This window comes from Sinocyclocheilus grahami, unplaced genomic scaffold, assembly GCF_001515645.1.
Source record: "Sinocyclocheilus grahami isolate Dianchi unplaced genomic scaffold, SAMN03320097.WGS_v1.1 scaffold981.1, whole genome shotgun sequence".
Classification (NCBI taxonomy): Eukaryota; Metazoa; Chordata; class Actinopteri; order Cypriniformes; family Cyprinidae; genus Sinocyclocheilus; species Sinocyclocheilus grahami.
In genome coordinates, this window is record NW_015506160.1 from 20,108 (window position 1) to 43,846 (window position 23,739).

The 23,739-nt window shown below is 37.5% G+C and overlaps 2 protein-coding genes across 2 annotated transcripts; both read left to right on the plus strand.

The window, feature by feature from the left end:
* Window positions 1-220: 220 nt before the first annotated feature.
* On the plus strand, window positions 221-10,236 carry LOC107565080 (peroxisomal membrane protein PEX16-like). Its single transcript, XM_016250265.1, has 11 exons — window positions 221-455; window positions 2,524-2,559; window positions 2,668-2,744; window positions 4,784-4,917; window positions 5,024-5,124; window positions 6,290-6,370; window positions 6,453-6,602; window positions 7,953-8,025; window positions 8,121-8,240; window positions 9,303-9,367; window positions 9,474-10,236. Exons 1-11 carry the CDS (start codon window positions 329-331, stop codon window positions 9,530-9,532), a joined length of 1,023 nt encoding a protein of 340 aa, XP_016105751.1. The 5' UTR covers window positions 221-328; the 3' UTR covers window positions 9,533-10,236.
* Window positions 5,386-22,941, plus strand: LOC107565082 (liver carboxylesterase 1-like). The gene is made up of 8 exons (XM_016250266.1): window positions 5,386-5,396; window positions 7,622-7,628; window positions 14,477-14,682; window positions 14,952-15,157; window positions 15,963-16,021; window positions 17,123-17,290; window positions 18,802-19,023; window positions 22,680-22,941. The coding sequence occupies exons 3-8, from the start codon at window positions 14,509-14,511 to the stop codon at window positions 22,820-22,822; spliced, it is 972 nt and encodes a 323-aa protein (XP_016105752.1). The 5' UTR covers window positions 5,386-5,396; window positions 7,622-7,628; window positions 14,477-14,508; the 3' UTR covers window positions 22,823-22,941.
* The last annotated feature ends 798 nt before the right edge of the window (window positions 22,942-23,739 follow it).

Consider the following 23,739-nt stretch of genomic DNA (forward strand, 5'->3'; position numbering starts at 1 on the left):
TTGATTTAAAATCACATATTTTGGAGTGTTCCTGCCATCTGACTATCTGCTATTGAGAATGCCAACAGACACCGTTCTCCGGGTATACAGACATACTTAAGCACACTAACTTCTGTTCATCTTCAATAAAATGCTTTGTTTGGATGTATTACAAACGCAAACAAAAATGGAATTTAAGCAGGGTACTGCGACTTTAAATGTCGCGCGCGCTCGCCGTACAGGAAGTGGCGTCGGAGGAAGACGCTTGCGTACGCGGAAGTGTCGTTCTCCGTGTGTGTTTTTCCTGCGATGCGTTGTGTGTGATTGGGAATTTATTGATTTGGCTGTGATGTCGGTGCTCTACATGGATAAATTAAGTCGTATTTATGAGCGTTATCAGGAGTATGTGAGGTCGAACCCGGCAGCCGCGTCTCATGTGGAGAGCGCAGTTCGCGCGCTGAGCTACCTGATTGCAGGTGAGAGACTCCGCGTCAAAGTGAAAGTAAACATAATCGCTCACGTCTTATACAACAGTGTCGTGTAAGAGTAAAGCTAGATGTATGTTTATTCAGTATGCAAATTTCTGTATTATGGTGTTATCTTTTGTATCTGGTTACTTGTTTTCTTCCAACAACATCAATATCAAATGTATGCGGGAGGTGGATTTTGCATGCATTATTTTTGCTGTTTACATAAATACATTTCTACAGGTACAAATATTTCATGTAACGTTAATCTAATTAACATGGCATTATAAAAGTTGTTTCAGTAGTTGTAGATTTAGCATGCCACATGGCTGTCACTGTTTGACTTGTCATGCCAGCCCGTTTATTGTGCAATGAGCTCTTTATTAGTTTGGACACACGTACTCATTTTTATAGCTACTATGTTCACATTTTAGAAAAAAAGTCATCAAAACTTCGAAATAACTTAAAGTGAAGTACTTTACACTCACTGGTCATTGCACTAATCAAGCTCTTTCAGCTAATTAGGTGTCAAGAGCAATACACATATAGCCCCCCAAAAAAATAAAAAAAATAATGCCAGAAAGGTCTGCACTTTTTAAAAAAAGTATTTATTGAATACTTTTTTTTTTAGGGATGTAACGATTCACTCAACTCACGATTCGATTCACGTTTTCTGTTTTTTTTTTTTTTACAAAATTAGATTTAAGACAAATTAAGGCAACCACTGCATTTTAATCTCGATCCAAACAAAGATGCTGCATACATGCAACATGAGCAGTTTTCAATCTAATGTTTCAGTAGTTGTAGATTTAGCATGCCACATGGCTGTCACTGTTTGACTTGTCATGCCAGCCCGTTTATTGTGCAATGAGCTCTTTATTAGTTTGGACACACGTACTCATTTTTATAGCTACTATGTTCACATTTTAGATAAAAAGTCATCAAAACTTCGAAATAACTTAAAGTGAAGTACTTTACACTCACTGGTCATTGCACTAATCAAGCTCTTTCAGCTAATTAGGTGTCAAGAGCAATACACATATAGCCCCCCAAAAAAATAAAAAAAATAATGCCAGAAAGGTCTGCACTTTTTAAAAAAAGTATTTATTGAATACTTTTTTTTTTAGGGATGTAACGATTCACTCAACTCACGATTCGATTCACGTTTTCTGTTTTTTTTTTTTTTTACAAAATTAGATTTAAGACAAATTAAGGCAACCACTGCATTTTAATCTCGACCCAAACAAAGATGCTGCATACATGCAACATGAGCAGTTTTCAATCTAAATTAAATTGTATAATTTCGAAATTTGAAGCAAAAACAAAATGGGTTGACTTCAGTTTTGTGAAACTATACATAAAAATATCTGCATGAAACCGAAACAGCAGACGGGCTGAATGAAACACAGATGCACTCTCTGCCTGCAGGTGGCGCTTAAAGCGTTTTCTTGGTTTCTGCTGTAAGCAAAGCAGCGCTGCACTTATGAACTTTAATATGCGTTATACAGACCCCTGCCCCTAAATGAATCGCTATTTGTTTAGCATCTCAACCGATTTGAATCGTCACACATTTGAATCGATTTTCAACCGGCTCGCTGTTAATCATTACATCCCTACTTTTTTTTTTTTATTTATCACTTTTTTATTTATTTATTATTTATATATATATATTTTTTTTTTCAGTGCGCTGACTAAAAAAAGCAAATCTATTTAAATCTTTTTATATTTAAGCTCTTCAAAGTAACCACCCTTTAGTTTATAGCTCTAGATCAGGGGTGGCGAACGTCGGTTCTGGAGAGCCGCAGCCCTGGAGAGTTTTGCTTCAACCCTAATCAAACACACCTGAACAAGCTAATCAAGGTCTGAAGGGTTACTAGAAAGCTACAGGCAGGTGAGTTTTAATTAGGGTTGGAGCTGAACTCTGCAGGGCTGCGGCTCTCCAGGACCGGAGTTCGCCACCCCTGCTCTAGATGCATAGGTTTTGGGGGAAATTTTACTCTCTTGCGCTAACTAACTAGGAACTTTGAAGCTTTCATAATTTTGATATTATATAAAGTTATGACTTCTCTCATTACAGGTCGCTTCTCAGACTCTCATGAAATCTCAGAGTTGGGTAGGATTCACTGCTTTATATCATCTTCTTTTGTATTAATGTTGATCTAAGAGCATGTCTCTTTATGAATTCTGCTGTGAATTATGTGTTTCTCACTTTGATTTGCAGTCTACTCCGCATCTAACCTTCTAGTGCTGCTGAACGATGGTATCTTGAGGAAGAATCTCTCTCGGACATTGCCTATGGTAGTGCATGTCCCTTAAAGGGGTTCTATTATAAATTATATAAAAAAAATCATCTTATACTATTAGTAAATGCTTTTTTGCCTCACTGGCATTTTTATGCTCTTGTTCCTTTAGGAAGCACTATCTTCACTCACAAAAAATAAAACAATACAACTATTGCATCATGCAAACAATTAGTCAGATTAAAATGATCAGGGACTTAGTTAAAAGTAAACTTCATCCACTCTTTGACATCAGAAAACTTCCTTTTAGCAAATTTTAAAATGCTCTTTAAACTAGAGAGTTCTGACAGTTCTACCAAGTTTTGAGTTCTGACAGTTACATTGTTTTCATGCTATGCCAAGCTCTTTTATCTATTAAAAGATCCAGGAAACTTTGATTTTTCCATGAAATTACCCATTCTTTCTCTTTTTATTCCCTACTTTATCATCACACTTGCATAAGGACTGATGCATGTGCAGTTGGCATGGCAACCACCATAAAATTATCTATGAATGAGAGTTTTTGATTTGTGAAACAATAGAAACCGCACGGTCTGTTTCTGCTTCAAGAGGGAAGATTCAAAGTTGTGGCAAGCTTAATGTGTTCAAAGTCACAGCCTGCTGCTTTCGTCAACTGCACATTGTCAAAAAAAATGTATTTTGTCCCAACTCTGTCACTGTTCTGCTGCAATAGACTTGTTGTTATCCACCTTTTTGTCCCACTGATGGCAGCCTGGTATTGCTCAAAAAGGCTTTGAAATGGGCAGTATGTGAAAAATACGTCTGACCCCTGCAAACAAACACACTCAATTTTTGGGAGCAAGCAGAGTTTACAAAGCTCCTTCATTGTTTTTTCCATTTATGTTTGTGCTTGAGAGACAAATTTATCTTTACTTTCAAAATGGCTTAGCCATGGTGACAGGAAGAATTTACAGTTTGCATTTACAGCTTTGGGCATTTGAGCCATGTCCTTAATGGACCTCCTCAGAGGCTGTTTGACTTTATATTGAGTGATAGTTCAACTAGTCTCCAGCCAGACTAAACGGCATAAAGTCTAGTCCTCATTGAAGCTTATTCTAGCCAAGAACTGCCATTTAGACCAAAATAGACCATCTGATTGACATATAAACGGCCCAGTCACAGTCTATATTAGGGATGTCCCGATCAGGTTTTTTGTGCCCCTGATCCAATCTGTGTCATTGAAAATTGAGTATCTGCCGATACCAATCCGATACTTGTATTTTCCTAGTGCTTGGTGCACACATTAAATACAGACTGTGTGGTCACAATTATGAATATGGGACTACTGATATAAACTTGTATTTTATATGTACAATAAGCAGAATAATTGCAACTTAAAGGGGGAAAAAGTGGAGATAAGGTTAGAAAGCATGAAGCTCACGGTGTCAAAATGCCAGTCAAGTCCAAAGCAAGACGCAATCCACAATAATGCTTTATGACAACGACGTCTTGGATAGTCTGACGGCAGATAAAAGTAAACCGTAAATAAATGACTTTTGAGTGATTCTTTTGATGTGCATCAAATACGTTAAACACAGAAGCTGGAAAGTGTGTGTGACGCGCTAGAACAGACTTCATCGGTTCTCGTATGTCACGCAAGCACATTTGAAATCTTCTATTCCTTTTAATGGTGGTTGGCAAACTCACTTGAAGGTCCATACCGCCACCTATTGCACGACACCGGCATGACACCTGACGCAATATAAGGATCGGGCTTAGGAGAGCCGATACCGTTGAGATAAAAAAATGCTTAATCCGCCCCTATATATATATATATATATTTATATGTTCAAATATTTACTATATTTATTTTGTGAAGTTTTTATTACTTTTTAACTCCGCATCATTAAATTAGGTTATGAATTTCTGAAATTCACTCCGAGACTGATATTACAATACAGCTAACCTCTTTCATTTTGATTTAAACATTAAGAAAAATATTGAACATTTCAGACATTGAACAAATTGAATGTGTTTTGACCTGATCTTATGCTTGTGTGTGTGTGTGTGTGTGTGTGTGTGTGTGTGTGTGTGTAGACTCTCTCTCAACAGAGACTGTTAACTTGGTTGTCTGTACTGGAGTATGTAGAGGTTTTCACTGAGATGGGGGCTGCCAAGCTGTGGGGCGAAGCTGGACGCTGGCTAGTTATTGTTCTTATTCAGATTGCCAAGTAAGGACCCTGTCTGAGTATACTTAAAGGGTAGTTGACCAGGAGAACATTATCATCATTTACACATCCTGACCTCCCATTTTTCCATTCTCTCTTGTGTTTTTAGAGCGATCCTGCGTTCTCTCTTGCTTTTCTGGTACAAATCGGGCATCCAGACGTCACCACCTATAATTCCTCTGGACAGGGATGCCCAGCTCTGTAGTCAAGGTGAGATGTCATAGAGAAGTGTCACAAGTGTATTAATATTTGAAAAGAGGTTTGCAAAAATAACAAGAAAACAAACAATGGAATGTTGACTTAACTAAGCCTTTTCTGAAAGTTTAACCCTCTAGTGTTCTGCTCATTTTAGACCGAAAAATGTTACATTTTGAATTTTTGAAATGTTTTACTTAATCGTAATGGTAAAAAACTTGCTGACTTGCTATATGAACACAAAAAAAATTGTGGACATGATTATATAAGTATAAATTATCATATTTGTGATCTTTGCAGTCAAAAATGATTGCCATAGGAAATGAATGGGATATATGAAGAATACAAAAATACAGAGCAGTTTTTGGGGGTACAATCAACAAATCAGCCGCAATTAAGTAGTCTTTGATCATGTCTATAATGGATTTTAAATAAAATATGAAATGTTTTTTCTATTTTTTATTTGTATACATCTAAATGGTGCATTAAGTTATTAAATAAAATTAATCCATGCATTTGTTTGGTGAAAAACTGTGTGGAGAACATGCCTTCATTATTTGTAACTAGTTTTTTTTTTATTGATAAAATCACACATCACCTTTAGTGATCTTGGCTGCTGCATATTCCTGTAGCTCAAACAGTAGACTCGGAAACTAGCAATGCCAAGGTCATGGGTTTGTTTCCCAAAGAACGCAAGTGCATAAAATGTATACCTTCAATGCAATGTAAGTCTCTGTGAATAGTCTGCCAAATGCATAAATGTAATTATACTAACACAAAGGTTTCAAACTCAGAAGTCAAAGTTAATTTATTGCTTTTTTTTCTCCACTGCATGACAGGCAATGAAACAAATTGAAGTGTCTCTGGAAACCACCATGCAGGTCATTTAGCAAAGTCACAACAACAATTAACGCACAGCAATAAGTACAAAAACACTCTCACTGATGACAATAAATAAACACTGTGTGAGACAATAAGTACAGTATATGGCCTGTGCAGATAAGCTGTGATTGTGTAGTTCAGTTGAGCCAGAGCCCATGGAGTTTCTGCGATGTGCCATTGAGCGTAACACCGGGAGACTCAAAAGGAACTTTCTGTTCCTGCAGTCAATGTGCTGTGCGTTCTTTATGTTGAAAAGTGCTTTCCTGTGCACTGCTCATACAAAGATCTCCCTTCACAGAGAACAATGCAGAAGAAGATGATGAGGACACTTCTTTTGTGGGCCAGCGTTCAGGAAGAGTGGTGAGACCACTGGGAAGCGGTAAGACTTGACAATACAAACCCAGTGTATCAAAAAGTTCTGCGATGGAAAGTTATATTGTGTCCTTTTTTTTTTTCCGTAGCACCATCGTTACAGTCTCGTCTTTGGGGTCTCCCTCGGAAAAACACAAAAAATAGGAATAGAGAAGGGGAGCTTCACTCAAGCCCCACACCTCTGGGTCTGCAGGAAACCATCGCAGAGTCCCTGTACATCGCAAGACCACTTGTTCATTGTATCCTTTCTGCTAATTTTCTATTTTATGACAATTTTCACAACAATATTAGTGTATAATATTATCCTAGGATAGCCAAAATAGTTCATTTATTCCCAAGGGTGTAGGAATAATCTGAAAACTCAGATAAGTGGGAGTCAGCTATAATAAGTGTTAGGGATGTAACGATGCACTCTGTGCGAGTTGAAAATTCATAAGAATATGTGACTATTCAAGTCGGTTGAGATGTTAAATGAATCGTGATACATTTGTGGGTGGGGGTTTATATGAATGGATCTCTGAGGAGAACTGCCTGTCTTCAGAATAGTTTAGATGGTATTATTTTCATTTTGCCTCTGTATAAAGCATATTAAAGTAATATTTATAGGCCCAGCGGTAACCCAGGAAACGCTGTATTGCTGCTGTTCCATAAGCGCCACCTGCTGTCAGAGAGTGAATTTTGCATTTTCATTCAGCCTATCTGCTGTTTTTGTTTCGTTCAGATATGTAGCATAATTTCACAACGCTAAAGTCAGAGCATTCTGTTTTTCCTACAAATTTGAAATTATAAAGTCTAATTTAAATGAAAGAAAAACTGCTCATGCTGCATGTATGCAGCATCTTTGTTTGGATTGTGACAAAAATGCAGTGGTTGCCTCTAATTTTAAATATAGAAGAGCGCAGGCAAAGCCTTAGTTTGAGATTTCAGAGAGATTACTTTCATTTGTATTTATTATTTGTTTTAAAATCTAGTTTTGTTATTTGACATTTCAAGTTCGCAAAGAAATGTGCAGCATTTTGTCTGAGAAATAATAAAAGGACACCTTTTTCATTTATAATTTCTTAAAAGTCATTTTGTTCAAGAAATCGTGAGAAAATCGTATCGTGAAATCAGTATCATGAATCATATCGCATTATGAGTTAAGTGAATCGTTACATTCCTAATAAGTTTACATACTTGCATGTTCGGTCCACTGCTGATGCTTGGTTTTGACGTGTCATCTTATGTGACCGACTGCACATCTTGTTCTTCACAACAGGGTCAAACAAACTCTTAAAATAAAATGAAATGCAATGATTATTAAAAAAAAAAAAAAACAATAATGTTCTAGTGCAGTGATTCTTAACCGTTTTATCTCCTATTGTCCAAAACAATGTTTGAAGGGCGACACTTTTAGTTTTATGTAAATAAATTTCAGGATTCCAGAAGTTTTAAGAGTTGAATGTTTTTCAAGGTTCCCACTCTTTTTAACCAGTGAATTTATGTAGGAAAAAGATTGACCTGGAAAAATATATATATATTTTTTTTTGCAATGGTGATTAAGTTATTTGAACATTTTTTTGTCATCCATCACCCTTAATATTTGTAAGTGGCCAGTCTTGGGATTTGTGGAAAACGTTCCTGGAAACCTTGGATCATCTCTGGTCTCTTAGAGATAACCAGGTACAGAGTGCTTTGCATCTCTCTTTCTCTCTCTCAGTCCTCAGTCTGTCTCTGAAGATTTAAAGAAGTTCAATCTTATGCTGTTTTCTGTACAGTTTTGGTTTGTTGAGTGACTTCAAGATGCTGAACCACAGAGAGAGGGCTGAGATGAGGAGACGGGCCTTCCTTCTCCTCTACTACCTGCTCCGCTCCCCCTTCTATGACCGATACTCTGAGTCAGTGTCTCCTTCATTGCATCTGTTGCATTAGTGTAGTCTTCTCATGTGATGCACTTCTGGTATTGTTTTGTTCAAATCCTTGCATTTAAAATAATTCACCCAAAACTGAAAATTTGCTAAAGATTTAATCACTCTCAGGCCATCTAAGATGTAGATGAGTTTGTTTCTTCATCAGAAGAGATTTGGAAAATCACTTGCTCACCAATGGATCCTCTGCAGTGAATGGGTGCCGTCAGAATGAGAGTCCAAACAGCTGATAAATCATCACACTAATCCACATGAGTCCATCGATTAATGACTTGTGAACTTAAAAAGTTGCATGTCAGTAAGATCTTTAAACCATTGTTTCTGGGCAAAATGTGAGTTATAATATTTGCTCTCTCCAGTGAAAAAGATATCTAGTCTGAATCAGGAGAGAAATACACACAGATCAAGCAGTGTTTACAAGTGAAAACAGTCCAGAGCAGTTCTAAACAAATATGTTGTTGGATTTTGATGTGAGAGGACAACATGGAATGGACCTTTTCATTGGAGAAAGCGCTATTATGGATTACTGACTGGTATTTTTTGGCAGAAGCGACTGTTTAAAGTTAAAATGCCTTATTCTGTTTTTAAATGTTTTTATTACACAAACACAGCTTTTCTCTTCACAAGGCGTTAATTGGTGGACTGGAGTGGTGTGGATTATTTGTGAATTATTGTGATGTTTTTATCAGCTGTTTGTACTCTCATTCTGACGGCACCCATTCACTGCAGAGGATCCATTGGTGAGCAAGTGATGCAATGCTAAATTTCTCCAAATCTGTTCCAACACAGAAACAATCTCAACTTGTCAGAGTTAAAATTTACAATAAAATTAGTCAAATAAAATCCAATATAGGCATAGCAACCAATCAGAACACTTTACCAACTCCTGGCATCGCACAGCTACACTATATTTTTTCCAGAAAATATACAAATTTAGTTTTACAAAATATCTATTTAGATTTAACAATGCACACTTTTACTGCATAATGGTGCTTTTTGTTCCCATATCTAATGTCTCTTTTATACTCGCAGGACAAAGATCCTCTTCCTTCTTCACTTCTTGGCAGATTATGTTCCCGGAGTCGGTTTGGTTGCGCGTAAGTGCCGTATCCATCTCACACAACAGATGTTCAATGCTGTCACACTAAAAGCTTTAAAAAAGCTCTGAGATACGTCCTGACTGGATTTTTCCTGTACTCTCAGGTCCGCTGATGGAGTACTTGCCCATTTGGCAGAAGATCTACTTTTATAACTGGGGCTGACGTCAAAGTGAATCTTTCACAGGTCAGCGCCGCCAAAATGTTAGTAGAATGAGAGGAAGCCATTTAGAGGATGCGACAGCGACACACAAGGACTCAAATCACACCTGTGCCAGAACATTACCACATTTATTGAGGAGTTTTGCAGTCAGGTAGTTACAGGTACACTGCTGGCGTATGAGAATATATATCTGGATAATGATTTTCTGAATGCTGTTTTGTTTATCTTTTAGCTTTCACAATTTTATGCATCTGAGCCTTTTTCTTACACTTTTTTTTTTGCACTTATAAACTCTCACCCACAAGCTCTCCTATACCATAATCTATTCCTCAGCACGAATGCCTTCCTTTTAATTTAGATGTTTATTTCCAAGGAGGATAGTTTTATTGAACACAATAATTGACTGGCTGAAATGAAGTCAATTAGACAGATGTTTCTTGTTTTGTGAAGTTTTGTGCCATAGATGAGATGAAGCTGAATGTGATGCTTTTAATTGCAGCATTATGAGCGCGTTTTTTCACTGTGTGAAATAAACTCATTTGAGTCTCTGTTTTAAAACCCATCGTTAATTTGATTGAAAGACCTGAAGCAAAAATGAAAATGCTGATGTGAGAAAAAAAACATGACTGTTTTGAAATGCTGAAAGTGTGAAATTGGATAATTGGTTTTGTATATAATTCTATGCATTCAATAAATCTTTAAATAATAAGAGTCCTCATGCCTCAAGTGTTTTCCATCAGAGAGCAGCATTTATAATGCTGCTCGTACACACATGAGCCATAACTCGAGGTCTGATCTCACAATGTTTTTGTTCAGCTTTTCAAATTAATGTTTGAATTAAACATAACTGTGATGTATGTCCTCCAGATTCAGAGTCCCAGCAACCCCCTCTCTGTGCTGTAGTGTATATGCTCATGAAAAAAAACCTGAACAACAGTATCAGCAAGGCTGAAGATGATAAACTGCTTCCTTAAGGAAGGCAAAAAAAAAGTCCTCATGGACCTCAGAGTTAGGAATAGCCAAGCTATCCGTTATACATCCCTGTGGGGTTAAAATATGTCTCTCTTGAATTGTGCCCCTAGATATTCTCTAGCTCCCCATGGCAATCCATCTATCACTTTTGCTCTTTTCATTTCAGGCCGAGTTCACATATTGTGGGATCCACCAGTGGTTTTGTAAAATTTCACATAACAGTCATGTAATCGGTCTAACCACGACATAATGCAATTAGTTTAATAAATTCAAAAGCCTTTTCACCACTAGCAAATGACCTCCCATGTTGGGAGGGGATCAATACCTAAATCAATTTTAAAACAATTAAACCTTTATAGAGTTCGTTAATCACGCCTAGAATTGATTTCCTGATCAAATGCATTTGCTTTTGTCATGTTTTTTTAATTATTTTATTGACACAAATGAATACATGTAAAGAAACACATAGGCTTTGTCCGGTGTGTATTATAGATGCGTTGCTGAATGGGTCAGAACAAAAATATCAGAAATCTATAATACAGTAGATCGCATAGTTCAATCCTTCAAATCAGGCTATAACATTCAGGGCATTTGGGGGTTGAAGGCAAAAATATATACAATGAATATCAGTCTATCATCTATCTATCTGTCTGTCTTTCTATCGTCTATCATCTATCTGTGTATCATCTATCTATCTGTCTGTCTATATATCTGTCTATCACCTATATGTCTGTCTATTATCTATCGGTCTGTCTGTCTATCGTCTATATGTCTGTCTATTGATCTGTCTATCTATATCTATCTGTCTATCATCTATCATCTATCTGTGTCACGAGTTGGGCTTGAACTCGGGTTTCTGGCGTGGTAGTTTGAGAGATCTTCCACTACTCCACGGGAGTGGTAATGGTGGGCCCAAACGAAACACTTGAGGCAGTTTCCCAGGAAGTGAAGATTTATTAAAGAAAACAGTCTTTGCAAGAAAAATACAACGAAAGGTCTTCTCGGACTGAGATATTAACTACAGCAAAAATAATGGAAAAACCACATGAGAAAACAAAACTCCACGAGGGGAGAAAACAAAACCAGAGAACAATTCTAACTAAAGAAAGAAACTCAGGAAACCTTACTTGGGGTAGCTAGAGAGGCTTTAGCGAGACCAGGCAGGAGACACAGGGCGAAGACTCAAAAACCGAGTGAGGAACCAGGGGAAAAATACACCACTTAAATACACTGGGGAAAACAAGGTGCAGGTGACTTGGATAACGCTAACAAGGCCACACAAGGAAGAACTAAGGCAGAGGAAAAAAAATCAGGGACCTCTAGGGACACGGAGACAAACTACAGGAGGTAGGATGCTGACAGGACCCCCTCCTCTAGGAACGGCTCCTGACGTTCCTTCCAGAACACCCCGACCTCCGGGTGCGAAACTCCCGGATCAAACTTAGGTCCAGGATGTCTTTGGCTGGAACCCAGGAGCACTCCTCCGGCCCGTAGCCCTCCCAGTCCACCAGATACTGCAGTGAGTTCTGGACCCTCCGGGAGTCAGGAGCAGCTCAATGGCACAGTCGTAGGGGCGGTGAGGAGGTGGCCCGGAACTTGCAGAACACTGCCTTGAACTGATGATAGGAACTGGGTACTCGAGACAGGTCGACCGACTCTTGAAACTCGGAACTGAGGGACTCAGGCAGGTGAGGTGGCAAGTGGAACCCCAGCTCATAAGAGTGCCAGCGGACCAGTCAATCCAGGGTTTATGTCTGTGCAGCCAGGGGTGGCCCAGGATAACAGGATACTCGGGGTAGTCAATCAGATAGAAGGTCTCCTCCTGCTGGTGTTGATGGATGGTAAGTCACAGGGACTGAGTGGCGGATAGATCCAGAAAGTCGCCTGCAGCGCCGGAATCAATCATGGCCTGGACCATGATGCTGGTGGCCCTCCCAGGACAAAGTGGCTGGAACCACTAGGACGGCATTAGTAGGAGGAGCTCTAATTTTCCCCATCACAGCCCTCCTGTAGCTGGGTGGGGATAACCATTTCCCAAGAGCTCAGAACAAGTAGAGTGAAAGTGGCCGGAAGCACCGCAGTAAAGGCAACATCACTCCCTCATGCGACGTTCCCTCTCATTGGGAGAGAGCCTGGAGTGACCCAATAGCATGTCCTCCGGGGAATCATGGGGCTGTTCAGGAGCCGAGGAGGCTCTGGATGCAGGAATACGAACTGGGGACACAGCCCTGCTCACAGGAACTTGGAACTGAGACGCCTTGCGGCGATTGTCCAGGCGAATGAGTGACTTGGTTTTTCTGTCACGAGTTGGGCTTGAACTCAGGTCTCTGGCGTGGTAGTTTGAGAGATCTACCACTACTCCACGGGAGTGGTAATGGTCGGCCCAAACACTTGAGGCAGTTTCCCAGGAAGTGAAGATTTATTAAAGAAAACAGTCTTTGCAAGAAAAATACAACGAAAGGTCTTCTCGGACTGAGGTATTAACTACAGCAAAGAGTTATTGTGTGTGTTAGGATACATTACAGACTCACGCTCTACAGGTGCAATCATGAATATAAGATTATTGTCATCATACACAACTTATGTATTCTGTACATTAACCTTTGTACGTTATAAGACAATTACAGTTAATTATGAAAATATATGAATTGCATTGTGTATGCATTGCACAATATATAGATTGCAATGTGTATTATAAAGCATTATGATTATCTTTAGAATGCATTATAAATACAGTCTTCACAGAAAATGTTTGCATGATTTTCCTCCCCAAGATCACTTTCTAGCCATGAAGAAAATGCAGTTACATTTTATTTTAAGGTGTCCTTGTAACAGTTTAATTACAAAAATAAGTACTGAGCATTATTAATGAACAACTTGTACTTACTATGGGGTTTGGGTTTTTCTTATAATTATGAAATTTGCTGTTATTAATATAGTAAGTACCATACCAGTCAAAAGTTAAGATTTTTAAATAATAATATATTTTTTAATGTTTTTGAAATAAATCCATTATACACACCAAAGCTGTTTTTATTTTATTTTAAAAAAGTTTAATTTTCAGCAGAAGTTTTGAATGTCACAAGATCCTTTATAAATCATTCCAATTTATTAAAATAGAAAAAAGTTATTTTCAATTGAAAAATTTCTAAATATTTATTTTATTATTGTGGTTTTGATCTAATAAATTCAGCCTTGATCAAGAGACTTCTTGCAAAAACTGAAATAAAGAACTGCAATGTCAGCTAGCAACTAGCTGAAATAAAATAAGTTCATGTTTTATTATATTTAATTTATTTCCGTTAAAGTTTCGTTTAACTATAATAACCCTGAACATTAGTGAAAAAAAATGCTTCCCCCCCCCTCTAATTTATGTTTTATTACAAATTATATTATCGGGATAACAATTTAAATTGAATTGGACCATCTTTACAAATGAGTTCACATAATTAATGTTGCAAATGTACATATTTTATTAGTGATCTTGATTAGTTCATAATCTCATAATTTTATTTTTCACATCATTCTCACAGAATTTTTTCTAAATCCTTTGTGCTTATTTCCATGTTTAATGGAAAACAATCTCAATGTGGTTTCATACATTTGGGCCTCTCTATATATAGTAAAAAGAATGTACATACCAACGCAATGTCATTGCCAAAGAAACCAATGCAGATATTGAGTAAAACGAAAGAGCGCCACGGGACACACAAATCGAATCTGAACAGTTGTGATACACAGTGCAGACAGTGAAACATTTAGATCAGATTCCAGTCGGATACACAAATAATCAGATTTGGGCTGACAGTCTGAACAAGGCTTTAGGTTTCATTAATTTAGGTTTACTTTATTTCATTAATATCATAATATATTATCTGGATGTACTACAAGTGCACATTCAATATAATTAAGCACACTTATTTTTCACAAACGTGAGCCTTATTAATGTATATTAAGTTTTTCTCTCCTTGTGTGATCATAAGGGGGAACTTCGGTTTGGGCCTTGATGATGTCTCCACTAGCCAAGGGACTCTTTCATCGCGCGATTGACATGAGCGGCTCGTATGTGTATAATGCTTCCCTGGAGTCAGCAGAAAAAGACAACTTAGAATTCCTGAGGAGAACTGGCTGCAAGAACGCCATCTGCCTGAGAGGACTACATATCGCTCAAGTCCTTCAGGTGAGAAATTTATGGCAGAGTTTGTAACCTTCCAGAGCAAGGCAGCAGCAGAGTCATGGCTGACTAACAACAGCCTCAACCTATTGGCCCCTTCGTCCGTAAACTCTCTTTGATAAATCATCAAACCTCGACCGCCTGCCAGATCTCAGCGAACGCTCATGAATTCCCAATGAAAATCTGCCGATGAGGTTTAATTTCTCTAAATGGTAGTAATATATCAGAAATGGGTCTGTGGTTGAATTAATGTTAGTGATTTGTATCTGACTCAGGCAATCCCGTGGCAGCAGTACCCAGCATGGGCAGCCGATGAATTAACCGATATTCCAGTCAAAGGTGTTTTTCTTGGCCCGGTTGCAGTAGTTGACAACTATGTTCTCAAAGCTCCTCCGTTCGAAACCTGGGAGAAGGGTGGAGCCGGAGCCTATAATGACGTCCCATTTGTGGTTGGAACAACTGAACAGGAGACTGATTTTAGGTAACCAGCTTTGTTTGATTTTCAATGATCAGTTTTAAAATGAAAAAAAAAACTGTCAGGATTGTGCACCATTCAAAATTGAGAATGTCTTTAAAGTTCAGGAATTTGAATCGATTTAGCAAGCTGGATGCAGAGTTATAATTTGGATTTGAATTTAACAAATGAAATTCAAAGAAATATACTCTCTTTTAAATGTTATCAGATAAAACTTGGATTATTTCTAGAAACATTATATATTTATAACCATTGTTTGAAATGTATTATATAATTATAATTGTTTAATGTTAACATACTGAATATATATATATATATATATATATATATATATAAAATATGTATTATAATCATATAATAAATTATATTTCATTAATATATTAATATGCTGCATAAATAAATTAAATATATATATATACAATTAATATAAAATATTAAAATATTTACCAAATATACAATTATTATATTATTTGATATAATTATTCATATAATAAGTATTATTATAATCATAATAATTAATATTTCATTAATACATTGAGACACTGCATCTATTATTCTACAGAGAATAAATAAGCATAATTAATCAACATATGTATAATTAATCATTTCATATAATGTTGTCATTTTTAATGTTTTGTCACAAAATTTGTATTGGGCTAATGAAATTCCTCCAAAGCAATTCAGTTAATTCCTCTTCCTGTCTTTCCTATTTAAATTCAGATTTCAACTTCCTGTGAATTTCGGCCAATTCAATTCAAATTAATATTAGGAAGCCAATTCATTACATTCTGATTTTGTCTTTTCACTTTAGTCCTCCATATGAAAACATCTCAGCATGGACTTGGGGAGACTATCGGTGGATTGTGACAAGTAAGTCACTCATAACAGATGCTAGTCAAACGAGCGCAGAAAAGGTACAGGTGATGAGGGAGCTTCAGTAGAACAACAGTGAACTGCGGTCAGATGAGATGTTGTCAGGCCATATGTCAGAAAAATAAATTTTCCTGTCCTGTCGGCTCTTATACTGTGCTCGTAGACCATGCTCTTCAATTGCACACACAAATGTGGCGGCTCGTGCTGAAGCCTGTATCATTTCATATTAAAGCGCAAAAGAAACTATGAGCATGCAATGACGTAGTGATGTCGTCAGTTAAATCATGAAGTTACCAAAAAGGCGATTGCATGCAATGCAAGTGAGTCAGATTTAAGAACATATCTCTGAAATGCAGTTTTTCAAAACTGTCCTGGAGCAGCAGCATCTAACACACCCGATTCAACTCGTCAGCTCATTAGTAGAGACTTTAAGACCTGAAGAGGGTCAGAAAAGGTCAAGAGTTGCGAGAAAATACGATCCGCGTCATGTTCAGCAGCGGCAGCCAATATAACCTAATAACCAGCTGCTGTGATGTCTGTTCATCAAAGAACAAAAGAAGAAAAAAAGAGGAAATCAATGACTTTTGTAGCTTTAAGGGTTAATCTATATTTAATTTAGAATTTGGTGTTATATTTCCTACTTGCTGAAGGGCACAGGTAGCTAAATATGATATTTATTATAATGGGTTTATGTAAAGATTGTTTTAAGTTCACTTAAATTAGAGGTTGTTATTTTTTAAGTCTAATAAATGTTAAAATTGATAGCTCTCAATTATACTGTAATGTTGAATGGCTAGTCAATGGTTAAATATTAGGAAAAAAATTTTCATTGAGACATCAGCAGTATTGGTATAAGTGATACTCACCTTCAGTTATAAAAAAGATGCCATTAAACAAATATTAAAAACGCTGTCTTTATGTTGTTTTTACATTCATTTGATTGAATGTGAAATGATTGCAATATAAAAGTATATAAAAAAAACTCTAATGTCAGGTGGGATTAATCGCGATGAAATTATTATTATTATTTTTTTTCGATTAACAGCACTAAAGTCTACATGTTTTTCCTCACCACATCTCTGTTGATCGTTCACTCAGACAAACTGACCCCTTTCGGAGAGGCCCTGACCAATCAGGCGCTGAGGCTGTACAATAGCGCGGCTCCGTGTCCAACCTCTGACCGATGCCCAGAGAGACTCTTCACCACCATGGTCTCTGACATGAGGGCCACCTGCCCCAGGAACGATCTGGCTAAGAGAGCTGCAGGTTCAAATTAATTTTTCATTGACAGTTCACAATTAAAGGGGTCATATGATGCTGCTAAAAATAACATTATTTGGTGTATTTGGTGTAAATGTGTTTATGCGGTTTAAGGTTCAAAAAACACATTATTTTACACATACTCTACATTATTGTTTCTCCTTTATGCCCCGCCTTTCTGAAACGCGTTCATTTTCTACAAAACTCATCGGTCTGAAAAAGCGAGGTGTGCTCTGATTGGCCAGCTATCCGGTGCGTTGTGATTGGCTGAATACCTCAAGCGTGTGACAGAAAATGTTACGTCCCTTACCATACTGTGATGCATGCGGCAACCACATGTGACGACCCCGGGCTGGACTCCGCTTCGTCCACGGTGAAAGCCGATCCGGCGATCCACAGCACTAAGTTGATGTATTCCCTCAGCGACCAACACGGATCAGCTCCAGGCATGATGAAGAGATATCGTCCTCTTTTGGAAGGCCAAACAAAGTAGTTTCGCTTTCACAACGAAGCACACAGCGCCTTCAAGACATGGCGGCGGCAACAACAATACTACAGCGAGAATAAAAGTTTGGGCGGCATTATGCAAATCTTCCCACATCGTGACGTAGACATGTGGGTGGGTGTTAGAACGAGCCGTTTTAGGTAGGTGTGGCTGACTCTTAACTTTTATAAAGAATATCTCTTTGGATTTGAGACTTTAGTCTTTGCAACGTTACAGATCCTCGTTATGCACCAAGAGCTTGTAACACTCCAAAGAGATGTGCTCTGATTGGCCAGCTATCCGGTGCGTTGTGATTGGCTGAATACCTCAAGCGTGTGACAGAAAATGTTACGTCCCTTACCATACTGTGATGCATGCGGCAACCACATGTGACGACCCCGGGCTGGACTCCGCTTCGTCCACGGTGAAAGCCGATCCGGCGATCCACAGCACTAAGTTGATGTATTCCCTCAGCGACCAACACGGATCAGCTCCAGGCATGATGAAGAGATATCGTCCTCTTTTGGAAGGCCAAACAAAGTAGTTTCGCTTTCACAACGAAGCACACAGCGCCTTCAAGACATGGCGGCGGCAACAACAATACTACAGCGAGAATAAAAGTTTGGGCGGCATTATGCAAATCTTCCCACATCGTGACGTAGACATGTGGGTGGGTGTTAGAACGAGCCGTTTTAGGTAGGTGTGGCTGACTCTTAACTTTTATAAAGAATATCTCTTTGGATTTGAGACTTTAGTCTTTGCAACGTTACAGATCCTCGTTATGCACCAAGAGCTTGTAACACTCCAAAGAGAAAGGAAAAATTGAAGTCGCATCATATGACCCCTTTAAAAGGAATTGAGCTTCATCAGCACTCTGAATATTTGAGCATTTGTGAGCTCCAATAAATATTTCATGGTCAAGCAGGATAATGAACAGTGAGCTAGTCATTATCACACATTTTTGCTATTGACTGTACATTATGCTGATTTGTGATCCATAGTTAGTTGTTTAAATCTAAATCATGTATTTCAGGAGCCTTAAAGAGTCCAGTGTACCGCTATCTGGTGACTTACACTCCATCAAAACAGGCAAACGCCTCCAGCTGGCTTCCCTTCCCCAGTCGCTTTGCCTTTCATCTTCTAGACAGCCTGGCCTTCTTCGGGGGTCTTGAAATGGTGCTGGGGACCCTGTCACTGGCTGATATCAGCTTCCAGGAAATGATCACCAAGTATTTTGTACATTTTGCCAAAGAGGGTAAGTTTAATGTGAGATTTCCCATACTAATAATAAAACATTTGAAATCTATATCAAATGCTTGACCCTGTTTCTTGAGGTTTAATGTTTTGAGTACATTTGCTCCTGTTCAAAAGTTTGGGGTCAGTGAGACTTTTATGTAGTTGCTGAAAGAAAACTAAAACCCTTTATACAACAAGCATGCGTTATATTGATCAAATGTGTCAATATACAAACATTTATAATATTACAAAATAATAATATTTCAAAAACATATGAAGCAGCACAACTGTTTTCAACATTGAAAATAATCAGAAATGTTTCTTGAGCAGCAAATCAGCATATCAGAATGATTTCTGAAGATCATGTGACACTGAAGACTGGAGTAATGATGCTGAAAATACAGCTTTAACATCACATTTTACAATATATTACAATTTTAAAAACTTAAAATGTAATAATATTTAACAGTATTATTGTATTTACTGTATTTTTGATCAAATAAATGTACCTATGGTGAACATAAGATACTTTTTTTTTACTGACCCCAAACTGGAGTAGTTGTGCATCTATTATGCAACATTCTTTTCATCATTGAAAAAAAATTGAACAAGGAAATAGCAGGGTTCTGTAATGAGCAAATTCTATATTCTTTCTCATTAAAGAACATTTTTGTTATTGATATAATATAAATATTTTAAGAAAACCCTCCCATGAGCTCTGAAGTATTTAATGAAACCCTTCTGTTAAGCCACAATCTGCGGGGGGAAAAAGACAATATGCTTATTAGACTTTTCATATAATGATTTGTAGTTAAATGTTTGATATAATACTGTTGTTTCTGATTCATTCATCATGGGATGACTAGTTCATTTCTGTTAGATCCTACCAACACATCAGGATGCCACTGCCAGATCCCACCAGAAGATTTCGTTTGATATCCATAACTAGTCAGCAGCTTTTTTTCTGATATTTGATCAACCAGTTAACACTGTATTTTGTCTGATATCCAAATCAGTCATCAGCCAACTCTTCTAACAGCCCAAGAGGTTGACAGAGGAAGGGGAAGAGCAGGACGTTTTTTCAGTGAAGAGATATCGTCCTCTTTTGGAAGGCCAAACAAAGTAGTTTCGCTTTCACAACGAAGCACACAGCGCCTTCAAGACATGGCGGCGGCAACAACAATACTACAGCGAGAATAAAAGTTTGGGCGGCATTATGCAAATCTTCCCACATCGTGACGTAGACATGTGGGTGGGTGTTAGAACGAGCCGTTTTAGGTAGGTGTGGCTGACTCTTAACTTTTATAAAGAATATCTCTTTGGATTTGAGACTTTAGTCTTTGCAACGTTACAGATCCTCGTTATGCACCAAGAGCTTGTAACACTCCAAAGAGAAAGGAAAAATTGAAGTCGCATCATATGACCCCTTTAAAAGGAATTGAGCTTCATCAGCACTCTGAATATTTGAGCATTTGTGAGCTCCAATTAATATTTCATGGTCAAGCAGGATAATGAACAGTGAGCTAGTCATTATCACACATTTTTGCTATTGACTGTACATTATGCTGATTTGTGATCCATAGTCAGTTGTTTAAATCTAAATCATGTATTTCAGGAGCCTTAAAGAGTCCAGTGTACCGCTATCTGGTGACTTACACTCCATCAAAACAGGCAAACGCCTCCAGCTGGCTTCCCTTCCCCAGTCGCTTTGCCTTTCATCTTCTAGACAGCCTGGCCTTCTTCGGGGGTCTTGAAATGGTGCTGGGGACCCTGTCACTGGCTGATATCAGCTTCCAGGAAATGATCACCAAGTATTTTGTACATTTTGCCAAAGAGGGTAAGTTTAATGTGAGATTTCCCATACTAATAATAAAACATTTGAAATCTATATCAAATGCTTGACCCTGTTTCTTGAGGTTTAATGTTTTGAGTACATTTGCTCCTGTTCAAAAGTTTGGGGTCAGTGAGACTTTTATGTAGTTGCTGAAAGAAAACTAAAACCCTTTATACAACAAGCATGCGTTATATTGATCAAATGTGTCAATATACAAACATTTATAATATTACAAAATAATAATATTTCAAAAACATATGAAGCAGCACAACTGTTTTCAACATTGAAAATAATCAGAAATGTTTCTTGAGCAGCAAATCAGCATATCAGAATGATTTCTGAAGATCATGTGACACTGAAGGCTGGAGTAATGATGCTGAAAATACAGCTTTAACATAACATTTTACAATATATTACAATTTTAAAAACTTAAAATGTAATAATATTTAACAGTATTATTGTATTTACTGTATTTTTGATCAAATAAATGTACCTATGGTGAACATAAGATACTTTTTTTTTACTGACCCCAAACTGGAGTAGTTGTGCATCTATTATGCAACATTCTTTTCATCATTGAAAAAAAATTGAACAAGGAAATAGCAGGGTTCTGTAATGAGCAAATTCTATATTCTTTCTCATTAAAGAACATTTTTGTTATTGATATAATATAAATATTTTAAGAAAACCCTCCCATGAGCTCTGAAGTATTTAATGAAACCCTTCTGTTAAGCCACAATCTGCGGGGGGAAAAAGACAATATGCTTATTAGACTTTTCATATAATGATTTGTAGTTAAATGTTTGATATAATACTGTTGTTTCTGATTCATTCATCATGGGATGACTAGTTCATTTCTGTTAGATCCTACCAACACATCAGGATGCCACTGCCAGATCCCACCAGAAGATTTCGTTTGATATCCATAACTAGTCAGCAGCTTTTTTTCTGATATTTGATCAACCAGTTAACACTGTATTTTGTCTGATATCCAAATCAGTCATCAGCCAACTCTTCTAACAGCCCAAGAGGTTGACAGAGGAAGGGGAAGAGCAGGACGTTTTTTCAGATTTTTTGTTTTGTTTTATGCTTTGATTCAAATGTTGCTGTTATTCGTCACCAAAGTTAATATGAACTAAAACTAAAACCATAAAAAATTATTTTCATTACTTGAAATAAAATTAAAATAAATATAAAATAACATTTATTTCAGCTAGTTACCAAGGCAATATTTCAGTTAAGCTACCATAATAATACAAAAATAAATAATAAATAAAACAATATATAGACATATTTAAAAAAAAAAATGATAATAATAAAAAGGACAAAACAATCAACATAATTACCAAAACATTAACTAAAATTAAAGTGAAAACAAAAAATATAAAAATACAATCTAATAGCACTATAATAACATTACAGTTCATTAGACTTGGTTTGGTTTGAAGCCTAAAGGGGTTATATGATGCTATTTTAAAGATCATTATTTTGTGTATTTGGTGTAACAGAATATGTTGACATGCTTTAATGTTCAAAAAACACATTATTTTTCAAATACTGTACATTATTGTAGCTCCTCTATCCCCCGCCTCTCTCAAACACTTCGTTCCTCTTCAGGAACTCGAGCTGCGTCGAGAACACTAGGGGAACGCCTTCAGTGACCCACGCTCTGAATCACATGTGAAATCAGTCCAATAGCTGAGCGGTACGTCACGGCGGATGACGTCATGAACGTGATTTTTTATATTGGCAAAAGTGTAACCTAAGCTGGTTGAAATTGTATGTGATCAGTGGGATTAAATCTTGCCCATAACTTTCCAAAACTCTTCGTAACCTCACAGGTAGGATGCCAGAGGAGTGGCCGGAGTTCCCCTCATGTGTCGCCCTGCTGGACAAGAACATTTCTTTTGTAACAAGCTACTCCCGCGAGAGGTGTGACCTGTGGGAGGAGAACAGCTTCTACTCGTACGCCTGGATCAACTGAGCCACATCACTGGTTGTATCGATCCATCCACTGCATTTTCATCCGAGCTTTATTGTGTGATTATACAGCACTGATATACTGTATGTGACCCTGGACCACAAAACCAGTCTCAAGTATCAATTTTTTTAAATAAATAAATAAATAAGCTTTTCATTGATGTATGGTTTATTAGGATCGGACAATATTTGGCAGAGATACAACTATTTGAAAATGTGGAATCTGAGGATGCAAAAAAATCTAAACACTGAGAAAATCGCCTTTAAAGTTGTCCAAATGAAGTTCTTAGCAATGCATATTACTAATCAAAAATTAAGTTTTGATATATTTACAATAGGAAATTTACAAAATATCTTCATGGAACATGATCTTTACTTTATGTACTAATGATTTTTGGCATAAAAGAAAAATCGATAATTTTGACCCATACAATGTTTTTTTGGCTATTGCTACAAATATACCCCAGCGACTTAAGACTGCTTTTGTGGTCCTGGGTCACATATTTGATAAGACTTTGCAGAGGTTGGAATGTATTTTGCACAGTTGTTTGCACCTACAGGAACATAGGAAAACCACAGAGATCTCTTTAGTGTCTCAATCAGGGCCGTCCTTAGCTGACGTGGGGCCCGGTGTGAGGTAGGGAGTGGGGCCCCCCTCGGTCCATTCGCGACCGGGTCCCGGAGGGGGGGTCCATTCGCCGCGGGGCCCCCTCAAGCGCAGGGCCCGGTGCGACCGCACCAGTTGCACCCCCCTAAGGGTGGCCCTGGTCTCAATAGTTTCTCCTAGACAGCAATGAGATTAAATCGAGCTCAAACAGAGACTCAGCTCTTTCTAATGAGGAAAGTCTATAAAGTTCCATATCAAAATGTCTTCTTTATTTTGGGACAAACATCTGAGACAAACTAAAAGGGGATAAAGAG